The sequence below is a fragment of the Propithecus coquereli genome, unplaced genomic scaffold (genome assembly GCF_000956105.1).
Source record: "Propithecus coquereli isolate 6110/MARCELLA unplaced genomic scaffold, Pcoq_1.0 Scaffold210, whole genome shotgun sequence".
NCBI classification, from domain to species: Eukaryota; Metazoa; Chordata; class Mammalia; order Primates; family Indriidae; genus Propithecus; species Propithecus coquereli.
In genome coordinates, this window is record NW_012146079.1 from 6,356,007 (window position 1) to 6,367,841 (window position 11,835).

Consider the following 11,835-nt stretch of genomic DNA (forward strand, 5'->3'; position numbering starts at 1 on the left):
AAAAAAAAAAAAAAAACTTTCTAAAGTATAGAAAAGAGAGTATGTAAATAAGTAATTGCAGACTATTGTATGCAATACAGTAGATTCATGGGTAGTGGGATCCCAGAGAAGGGAGTTCATTCTGCTAGCGCCTTTCAAGAAAGGCTTAGTGGAGAGGACCCGTTTGAGCTGGATTACTGATCATCAGCAAGAATGCTTTTTTGCTTTCCTGTCATGCAGTGAATGTTCTGAGCGTGCTGACTTGTTTTGGTTATATGCACTTTTTGTGGAAGCTGGGACTCTTTCTAGAAAACTAATACAAAAATTACTGAAAATCTAGGCCTTGGAGAAGGTATTTTGAAATCTTTAGTGTGTGACTAGCGTATACTAGCAGCAGAGAAAGGTATTGTTGTTCATTTAAGTAATTGGCTTGTAAATGAAACGTGTGTAGAGATGTGCCAGAATATGTCATCCCTAAACCATGATTGTAAAGGCTTTTTTCCTTATTTATTACCACAGTGAACATATGCTTACTTGTGACTTGGTGTTTTAGTTTATCACATTGCTTACATGCCCAAATGCTTGTCAACATTTGAATGGATAAATCAATTTTATATTTTCACAGTGGAATATCCTATAATAAATGCAAACAACAAAATATAATTATTCGTGCCCTATAGATGAACCTTACAAAAACAATGTTGAGTGAAAGAAGCCAGATATAAAAAAGAGCATATACCATATAATCCCTTTATATAAAGTTTAGAAATAGGCAAAGCAAATCTGTAGTATTACAGTCAGAATGGTTGTAACCCTTGGAGTGGGGGGTGTCCGGAAAGGGATACAAAGGATTCTGGGATGCAGATAATGTCTTGATCTGAGTGTTGGTTCTATGGATATTTTTGATTTAAGAAAATTGATCAAATTGTATAGTTTATGATTTGTGTACTGTTCTATATGTATGTTATAATTCTCCCAAAAGTTACTTAAGTAATAGTTAAATATTTCAAATAGTATCTATCTTGATTTAGAAAGGGAATGTCCCAAAGTAGTTGTCCTTTGGGTTTAAGATGTTTTTACTCCCATTTTTGACTCAGGACATTTTGACTTCATATTAATGGATACACATTTTAATCATAATTATGTAAATAGTGACAAATTTTCATTGAGAAAATATTTTTACCTCAAACTCCATAAGCCTATTTAATTCTTAAGTCAGTATTTTTTATAACATTAACAGGTTTTCAATTTAATTGTCATATGTTTTCTGTAATTATTAATTTATTGATTATTTTTGTCCATATTAAAATAATTGTCCATATTTGATTTGTTGGTTCCTTTGGGGGCCCATATCAAATTTTACCTATTATGGCTTCAGCCTTTGTGAATTTTCTTCTGTGACCATTTGTTTCTACCAAGTTTAATTTTTCTAATTTGAATTTTATCAAGAAGATTTTCTTCTTTCAGCAATTTTTAGAACACATATTACGGTGTTCAGTTTTTGCCTTTTTTTTTTTTTTTCTTTTTGAGACAAGGTCTTGCTCTGTCATCCAGGCTAGAGTGCAGTGGCGTCATCATAGCTCACTGCAACCTCAAAGTCCTGGGCTCAAATGATCCTCTCACCTCAGCCTCCCAAGTAGCTGGGACTACAGGTACACCCCACCACACTTGGCCTAGTTTTTGCCTTTAATAGTTTTATTTTGGGTTGATTATTTCTGTCTACTTTAACTTTTCCTACTTAATTTTTCTAGTGATTCTCAGATCACAAATATGTGATCATCAGTTACAGTTTCTTATGCACATTAATTTTTATCATTTTTAGCTATCAGTTTGATATTATACTATTCATTATAGATAAGATAAAAAACTTATAAAAGTTTATTAGTGGCCAGGTGCAGTGGCTCATGCCTGTAATCCTAGCACTCCGAGAGGCCGAGGTGGGAGGATCACTTGAGGCCAGGGGTTCGAGACCAGCCTGAGCATGAGTGAAACTCAGTCTCTATAAAAATAGAAAAAATTAAGGCCAGGCGCGGTGGCTCACGCCTGTAATCCTAGCACTCTGGGAGGCCGAGGCGGGCACATTGTTTGAGCTCAGGAGTTCAAGACCAGCCTGAGCAAGAGCAAGACCCCGTCTCTACTAAAAAAATAGAAAGAAATTATCTGGACAACTAAAAATATATATAGAAAAAATTAGCCGGGCATGGTGGCGCATGCCTGTAGTCCCAGCTACTTGGGAGGGTGAGGCAGTAGGATCGCTTGAGCCCAGGAGTTTGAGGTTGCTGTGAGCTTAGGCTAATGCCACGGCACTCACTCTAGCCAGGGCAACAGAGTGAGACTCTGTCTCAAAAAAAAAAAAAAAAAGAAAAGAAAAAAAAAAATTAGCTGGGTGTCGTGGTGCACGCCTGTAGTCTCAGGTACTCAGGAGGTTGAGGGGGAAGGATCGCTTGAGCACAGGATTTTGAAGTTGCTGTGAGCTATGATGACGCCACGGCACTCTAGCTGGGGTGAAAGAGTGAGATTCTGTCTCCAAAAAAAAAAAAAGTTTATTAGTAATTTCTTAGAGCAGAGTACTGAGGTAGGGCAAAAGCATGTGGTGAGAATGCACTCCAGGGCAAATGTCCTATTTATTAGCCTTCCTGGTCATTGTATCTTCACTTTTTCTCGACTTGTAGGCAGCATTACAGAAACAACAGGAAGTAGTAGTGGCTGGGGCTTCTTTGCCTGCGTCTTCAAAAGTGAATGCAACTGCGCCAAGTGATATGATGTCAGTTAACGGACAGGCCAAAACCCACACTGACAACTCTGAAAAAGAACTTGAACCAGAAACTGCAGAAGCAGCCCTGGAGAATGGACCAAAAGGTATGGTTTGGCATATGTGTTCATCCAGGTGTCATAGTTCAGACTCCATTAAAAGCAAATCCACAAGGTCAGGTTAACTAGCTTTTGAGAGTGATTACATATTTTTGAGAGTTAAATACCCTTTTACTTTTTTTAGTCGGAATCTGATGCTTCTGGAGACTCTTAGAATAGTATAGAAGAGCAAATCAGATGTCTTTTGGACACTTTTAAGACAAAAGATGTCATTTGTCTTATTATGTATATTGGTTATCTATTGCTATGTAACAAATTACACCCAAATTTAGCAGCTTAAACTAACCATAAACATTTATTATCTCACACAGTTTTTGTGAGTCAGGATTTCAGGAGCAGTTTAGCTGGATGGTTCTGGCTTAAGGTCTCTCATGAGGTTGCAGTCAAAATGTTGGCGGGGGCTGTAGTCATGTGAGGGCTTGACTGGGACTAGACGATCTGTTTCCAAAATGTTTCCTTCACATGGGTGGCAAGTTGGTGCTGGCCGTTGGCAGGAGGCCTCAGTTCCTTGCCCCACGAAACCTCTCCACAGGGTTACTTGAATGTTCTCAACACACAGTAGCTGGCTCCCTCTGAGCACATGATCCAAAAGAGAATAAGGCAGAAGTGGCAGTACCTTTTATGCCAAAGCCAAAGCCTGACTTTGGAAGTAATACATTAGCACTTGCGCCGTATTCTGGTGGTCACACGTACCAACCCTCATATATCGTGGGTATTGAACCCCCCCAAGTGCATGAAGACCTGGAAGTGAGGGTCACTGGGGCCATATTGTAGGCTGGCTACCATATATTACTATATTTTTTGAGACTAAAGGACCATGTTGCCTAGAAGATAGCTTTCCATGGGCAGCTCATTCATTCATTCAACAATTGGGTGAAGGTTTTCTAAGTGCAGGGGTACAGTGGTGAGGCACAATAAACACAGAAAATGTAAATTATAGCTGTAGTAAGTACTATGGTGGAGAGAGAGGTATACTACAGTTCGAGAACATGTATTGTGTTATGGGGGTGTGACCTAATGAGAGAGGTCACCAGAGGCTTTCCTGAGGAAGGGCCAGTTGAGTGGAGAGATCTGAGACAGGAGTTAGGAGTTAACTAAGTAAAGAGGAAGAAAAGAGCATTTCAGTGACAGTGGTCAGGGATGGTGGTGTGGATCATAAGAAATTTGATTTCAAAGATCTTCCTTATCTTTTTATTTTTATTTTGAGGCAGAGTCTCACTTCATCACCCCAGCTAAAGCGCAGTGGCATCATCATAGCTCACTTGCAACCTCAAACTCCTGGGCTCAAGCCATCCTCCTGCCTCAGCCTCCTGAGTCGCTGGGACTGCAGTCATGCGCCATGACACCCAGCTAATTTTTCTATTTTTAGTAGAGATGGGAGATGGGGTTTTGCTCTTGCTCAGGCTGGTCTCGAACTCCTGAGATCAATCAATCCTCCCGCCTCAGCCTCCCAGAGTGCTAGGATTACAAGTGTGAGCCACCACGCCTTCCTTGTCTTTTTAGAACAAGTAACAGAAAATGGCTTCAGAAAAGACCTTGAAATCCCTTGGTTTGCTGTCCCCAAACTGTCTTATCAAGGGTTTATACCAGTATTTTGAAATGAGAGAAAATCTTTGATAAAGGTCTCTGTAATTAACTCTGGAAGAGTTGGGTAGTTCAGTGCACATAGATACTGCTCAATAACAAGACTTTACCCTTTTTCTTAGTCCCTAATGGTTCTAATCCTGTCCAAATATTTCTGTTTCTTTGAGCTCGTTTAGAATAGCTCCTAGAAATGTGGAATTCTCAGAGGTCAAGACTTTTTTCCAACAGATAAGCTGAAGTGAAAGCCCAGTTTTCTTTGTTCATATCCAAAAGAATAATTTATTCTCGGGTCCAGATCTGTCTTCTTTGCCAGAATGTTTCCATAGCTCCAGTCAGGGAGTTTCCAAAGTCACTCTTAAATCCCCTATTAATAATTAGAGTACTGAAAAAAATCACTCCAAAGATTGAGGATCGCATTTGTTACTTGAAGTAGTATGACCTGTGAGTACCTGTGGCATCGTTAAATGTAGTAATCTGGAGAAACTCATAGGGAGGCTTTTATATTCCTCCAACTCCCTGATCTAAGTAAGCTAGACCATATTGTACTTGGTGCCTGACTGCAGCTGGACAGGTGGTCCTATGTAAATATTGCTGCCTCCAGGGTGAAGGCTCTTTCAATTTAGCTTTTGTAATTCCTGTTGCCTTTAGAATCTCTTCCAGTAATAGCAGCTCCATCCATGTGGACAAGACCCCAGATCAAAGACTTCAAAGAGAAGATTCGGCAGGATGCAGATTCCGTGATTACAGTGGGCCGAGGAGAAGTGGTCACTGTTCGAGTACCCACCCACGAAGAAGGATCATATCTCTTTTGGGAATTTGCTACAGACAATTATGACATTGGGTTTGGGGTGTATTTTGAATGGACAGACTCTCCAAACACTGCTGTCAGCGTGCATGTCAGTGAGTCCAGCGATGACGATGAGGAGGAGGAAGGTAGAACCATTGGTCTGTATTCAGTAGCTGCTGGGTTCTGTGTTGGCAAAAGTGGTACATGGTTCATAGATACCTGAAGCCATATGCTTCCTGATTAACATTTCTTGGTCAGGGAACAGCCTCTTCATTAGTGGGACCTTGAGCTGAAAAGGTTGTAAGAGATGCCAGCTTCCTATAGGGGATTGGCACCTGAACCCGAATTTTTCTGAATGTCAGGAAAGTCTGTTCGACAATTTGCCATTTTACTGCTTTCTGAATACCATTTTAGTTCCAGCCTTATGTGTTGAAAAGCCAGATATGCAAGATGATTTTGAAAAATTTTAAAGGAACATGTAAGAATTTCTGTTAACCCTGTAATTTATTTAAATTTATGTTTCCAGTATTAGCTTTTTAGGTCATTATTCTAAGATTTTTTTATGTAAATACAGAAACTCACCAGAACATTCCACCTAAAGAAATTTCAATTATTCTTCCCTTTGGAAATCCCTGTTTTACTAGAGTAGAATTTTTTATTTTCTCTGAATAAGTAGACAAAATTGGGTGTTTTCAAGGTCAGTCTAAACTATCTTGACCTAGGAAGTAGGTTATAAAATATATTGCTTATTAAGAAGATGGTCTTCTTAATTTTGTTACCCAGAAAAGTTAGAACTTGGGGCTTTTATACACACCTAGTTAGCACTTACATTTTGTTGACTTGACTGAGAATGATATGGAGGAGCCCTGACGATGTGAATGGAAAGCACCCTGACTTAGTTCTTTGGGACTAACTGACCTTTCAGGTGACTTGTAAATAGACTGCTTGTTCTTGAAGAGAGTCGTTAATGTCGTTTCATAGGGATTATACTGGGATAAATATAAAGCGGTATTGTTGGAAGTGCGTGGAGCGAGCCTATAAGTTCACTCAACTTTTGAGGCATAGAGTTGCTTGATCATATTACCACACCGTGCCACACTCTGGGCCCACACTCTAGGGTCCTGTATAGAAACACACGGCATAGCACTTCTTGAAATTAAGTTTAATTTAGTGTTCAATTTAGCAGTTAATATTTAATTTAATACTAATGAGTTTTCAGCTTCAAAGATAATTTTTATTCTGTACCGTCATTTACATGAACCGTCAGGGTATCCCAGACATTGCAGTGCATCTTGCGGATGACTCTCACCCCAGAAGCAGATTCAAAATCTTCATTACACTGCAGGTCTGCATTTGAACTGGTAAATGTGGGAGCTTGAGCTGCTTCGTCTTATGTGGCATTTCGTTTTTAGCAGTCTTTATTCCTGAGCACCATCAGCAAAGTAAAGCATTTCCCATAAATACTACTTACTGACCGGAAAGAAAAATATGAAAGTGAAAAAAACCCCTCAACACATTGGGACCAGGGGCTAAGCCCTGTCTGGCCTTTCTGACGCATCACAGGGACTCATTAAATCAGACTGTTAGCAGATGTCTGGGAAGAAAAATTTTTTTGTGTGTGTGCAAATTACTGTACTTATAAAGAGTTTTGTGAATAATATAGAAGAATTCTCTGTTCAGAAGTCAGTTGAGGTGATACATGTCTCCTGGCTTGCCTGCTAGAGAGCTCAGTTGATGATAGTTTTGGGGTTACTGATATTGAGACTAGCGTTGATGAAAACGGCTGAGGTAGCTCTAAGGTATGTCCCTCAAATGGAAGATGGCATTGCCTACCTACCCTTGCCCCATTCCTAATCATAAAACGCTTTGCAGCTAAAACTAATCCATTAAAATCCATTAAAAGCTGTGTATCAACAGGAACAACAGTGAGGGTTTATTGCTCCCAAGAATTGTTTGCTAAGAGTGAGCATAACTGTCCTGTTTGAAGATTTAGCTCATAAACTGTGTTTGTCCATATGCCTTAGGAGGTTACTGTGCCACGATGCCTTTTCCATAATGGGCAATTTGTGAGGAGTCCTTTTGGCTTGATTTCAGATGAAAAAAGAGAACAGTTTTTTTGTTGTTGTTGCTTGCTGGTTTGCTTTTTCTCCCTTAGGTCTTGAAAGGTAGACAGCAGAGTTTGCTTTCTCTGAAGAAGCATGGGTGGCAATCCATCTTCCTGCTTTAATTCTCCACTTACTCTATTGTTTCCGGGTCCCAAATCTTTGCTTAAATTGAAGAAATGTGCATTTTCCATCTATCCCAGTAATCTTTAATTTTGTAGATTTTGAACAAAATTTGGGTCTTATTAATGGACCAGTCTGTTTCTTAGATATCGATAATTGTGTACATTTTGAACCTGTATTATTTGCACATGAAAGATGCTTAATTATAAGTATTGCTATGGTAAAGCAAATCTGATTTGGACCTACTTTTGTAAGATTGTGATCTGCTTTTTATTTTAAGTAAACTTTTAATTTTAGAATAGTTTTAACAGAGAAGTTGCAAAGATAGTACAAAGAGTACCTGTGTACCATACACCCAGTTTCCTCTATTGTTAACATCTTACATCATTACACTATGGAACATTCATCACAACCATTATTATGGTATTGGTTAATAATATAATAATAATAATAATAATAATGAACCATTATTATTACCTGAAGTCCATATTTATTCAGATTTTCTTCATTTTTGAAGAATATTCCAGGATCTAATCCAGGATGCCACATAATAGTTAGTCATTGTGTCTCTTTAAAGGCCTCCGGACTGTGAGTTTCTCAGACTTTCCTTTTTTAAATTGCTTTATTTTTTGTTTGTTTGTTTTTTTAATCTTACTAAGCTTTGGTTATCATCTTGTTATAAATTGCTGATGGTGGCCACTGACAGACATCACCCAGTTAACTCATGGTGCCTGAATTCTGTGCCAAATATTCTTTTGACCTGTTTTCCTTGAGGTTTTTTATATTTAATATGTTAAACTGAGACTTTCAAGCTGGTTCATAATTTTCTCATTCCTGTAGGTTTCTGGAGGGTTTTTTCCCCCTAACTTCATATCATGACAGTTCAGAAAACTGCTAACTGGAGCAAATCTATAATCAGAGCTTGTTTTTTTGCCACTTGGATCATCTCTGGGTTAAATAGGCATAGTGAAAGTAATTGAATTTTCAGGGTGTCTCTGAAACCTCTTTACTGTGGTTTTTTCACTTTAGTCTTTACATTTTTAAGATATACAGAAAGTAGTAGTCCTCATAAGTGACATTGTCCTCTTCCTAAAATGGAAAAGACTCTCATATTATTGAGAAGAAGGAGGATCAGAGCACCATTTTCCTTGTTCTTAGATGACTGAGATTCCTCCTTTTGGGGAGGAATTAGAAATCGAGTGGAGATGGAAGGGGGCAAATGGGGTCCTGAAATAGGCGCAGCAGTAAGAGCACAGAGAGGGGTGGGATGCTGACTGTTCCCACACCAGATGTTCACCACTGGGCTCCCAGGGCCCAGAACGGTGCTTGGTAGATAGCAGGTACTCAGGTATTTGAAAGAATATGTGGTCACATGCCCATAACTTGTAGAATGGTTCAGCAGAATTCTTAACAAGCCATTGCTCAAAGAAAGGATAGAGTTTAATTGCTTGATGCAAATATGCTTTTCCCAAATCATTGACTTGTCTCTGTTCTCTCTCACAGAAAACATTAGTTGTGAAGAGAAAGCCAAAAAGAACGCCAACAAGCCTCTGCTGGATGAGATTGTGCCTGTGTATCGACGGGACTGTCATGAGGAAGTGTATGCTGGCAGCCACCAGTATCCAGGGAGAGGAGTCTATCTCCTCAAGTTTGACAACTCCTACTCTTTGTGGAGGTCAAAATCAGTCTACTACAGAGTCTATTATACTAGATAAAGATGTTGTGACAAAGTCTGGAGTCTAGGGTTGGGCAGAAGATGGCATTCAATTTGGAAGTTTCTTTTGACTTTTGTGGAGCATTGGAGTCAGTGTTTACTTATTGATTTTGGTCTGATGGTTTGTAAACTCTTATTGGGAATAGAATTTCCTTGAGACTCTTTAGCATTAATACTTTGGGGTTAAAAAGGATTCCTCAGACTCATCCAGCCTTTGGGTGCTGACCAACAGAGTCACTAGTGGATGCTGAAGTTACATGAGCTATGTGTTAAATATTTAAAGTCTCCGAAATAAAACATCCCAACATTGACCTTACCTGGCTGATGGTTAGTCCATTGCTGCCTCCCTCATATGTTTTATGAGAGCCCATAGATACAGCACCCTCTAATTTGAAATCCTTAAGTTTGATAGTCTACATCAGGCTTTGATTGAAGGTCATCATTTTTAAAAGTTAAAAACTCAAGACCTCACAGATTATAATAGAAAAAGAAGTTGTCTCAATTTGATCTTGTTCAAGTGACCTTGATTGGTTTTGCTTTAGGTGCAGCTGTTTAGTTTAGAGTTACATCACAGAGAGTTACTTTCTGAGATAATCTTAAACTAGAATGTGCAAACCCAATTGATAATTGAAGTATCAAGATACGTGGAACACATCAGACATCCTCATGATCTCCATTTTATCCTTCTTAGTATCTTTATTACCTTTCATCTGTGCTTTTAAAAGCATAGAGCCTCCACAAACTTTCAGTCCTTGTCTCTTTATTTGGTATTCATATTACTAGTAGTAAAATAAAATGAATTAATTTTTGTTTTGATTTGGCTTCATAGAACATCTCAAATTGAAACTTTTCTGCACAAAGAATACAGTTAGAGGTTTTGTAAACTCAAATTGGCACCTACTGAATTAAAATATATAAAATCATTTAAATGTAATTCAGTGTATGGAAAATAACATTGCACTAATATGGAAATCACTGCCAGAGACAGTCCGTTTTCTTTTAATTTGTTACTACTTAGGCACAAACCCTACATGATTCCAGTTTGGAATTGCTTATTAAAGAGAATTGGAAATGCACATGCCCATGCTTAAATTTTATAGCTTTAATCTGTATTATGTCTTTATTAATGGAAAGAGGTAGATCTTTTCTGTTTTCAGTAAAGAAAACAAATACGCATTAATTGCCTCAAATTTGTGTAAATGATTGGCTAGTCTAGAGATTCTTGTTTCCAGATGGGAGGGGGTGGTCCAGATAGCAAATGACAAAGATGGCAATATACAGTTAATGTTGTTATTATATGTTGTTACTGAAATACTTAGATTTTTAAAATTTCAAATCATAAATCACTTCTTGTAGGAGGGTTTCTTTCCATTGATTAGTTGCAGTATATACAGTTCACTACATATGGGGTGTTTAAGTTTTTTGTGTGCTGCATTTCTTTCTGTTTTTTAATACCTGGTTTTATACATATCTAACTCTGTTCTTTGTTGGTTGTTCAGAAACTGGATTATTTTCTCTTAAGCAGTGCTTAATTTGTGTTTTTAAATTTCATTTCAGAAGTAGTCCCAACTCATAAGTATCCATACTGTTATATCCAGAACATTTGTCCTCTGTCAGCTCTCATGTACATATGGGATAGAAACCACGGAGTTAGGCACTTCCTGGCTTTTTTTTTTTTTTAATGAGAAAAATACTGTATTTAAAATGTAAAATAAACTTTTAAAAAGCAGGCACTAATATATATTTCTTCCAGCCTTTGATTACAAATTTGTCCTTGCACATGTTAAGATGAATTATCTTCTAAAAATGTCATTGTTCTCGGGAGCAGTGTGTTACTTCAGTAGCAGCAGTTCCTGTCAGGTGTTCATGTCAGTACATTTTTGGTTTTAAACTTTTTTATTGCCTTTGGCTGTTGATTAGTACAGTATAAGTGCGATTTCAAAAAAATCTTGAAAATAATATATTTAATCAATTAAAATGTTTATCTGTAACTTGTTGATGTTTCATTAATATAGTTACTCTCTGAAGCATTAGTACAATATTCCATCATTTGGGCAGGACAAGAAGGTATGTTTTAAATTTTTTGTTTTAAAAGGCTCCAGTTAAAAAACAGCAAGAAACTCTTTTTGACTGATTATTTAGTTTTCCTGTGAATTACCCTACTGAGTTAAAAATAGATTAAAATATTTCCAGACTTGTTTTTTGTTATTTTGGGTTTTTTTCTTTTTTTTTTGAGAGACAGGGTCTCACTCTGTCACCCAGACTGGAGTGCAATGATGAGATCATAGCTCACTGCAGCCTCAAACTCCTGGGCTCAAGCAATCCTCCTGCCTCAGCCTCCCAAATAGCTGGGACTTACAGCGTGCACCACCACACCCAGCTAATTGAAAAATTTTTTTCTGTAGAGACTGGGTGTCTGGTATGTTACCCACGCTGGTCTCAAACTGCAGGGCTCAAGCAGTCTTCCTGCCTTGGCCCCTCAAAGTGCTGGGATTACAGGAATGAGGTACTGCACCTGGCCCAGACTTTTTAATGCAAAGAAAATCATTGACTTACCTTAGTGAAAACAACTGGGTTATAAAATTGTTTCCCTACACCACCATGTGTGTAGTATGTTCTGTGAAGTACACGGAACCAGCATATTTTAAAGTAGCTCCTCGGTCGTGGCCTCTGCT

General features: G+C 38.2%; 1 protein-coding gene and 1 pseudogene across 2 annotated transcripts in view; both read left to right on the plus strand.

Moving 5' to 3' along the window:
- Positions 1 to 10,897, plus strand: part of ACBD3 (acyl-CoA binding domain containing 3) — a 51,490-nt gene extending 40,593 nt beyond the window's left edge. Inside the window, exons 4-6 of the mRNA XM_012644344.1 lie at positions 2,652 to 2,838; positions 5,083 to 5,367; positions 8,950 to 10,897. Coding sequence (XP_012499798.1) covers positions 2,652 to 2,838; positions 5,083 to 5,367; positions 8,950 to 9,161 — 684 coding nt within the window. The 3' untranslated portion in view covers positions 9,162 to 10,897. The remainder of the gene's footprint in view (positions 1 to 2,651; positions 2,839 to 5,082; positions 5,368 to 8,949) is intronic.
- LOC105810375 lies at positions 9,485 to 10,897 on the plus strand (annotated as a pseudogene). The gene is made up of 2 exons (XR_001137490.1): positions 9,485 to 9,874; positions 9,910 to 10,897. The product of XR_001137490.1 is annotated as an uncharacterized LOC105810375 (transcript).
- Positions 10,898 to 11,835: the final 938 nt, after the last annotated feature.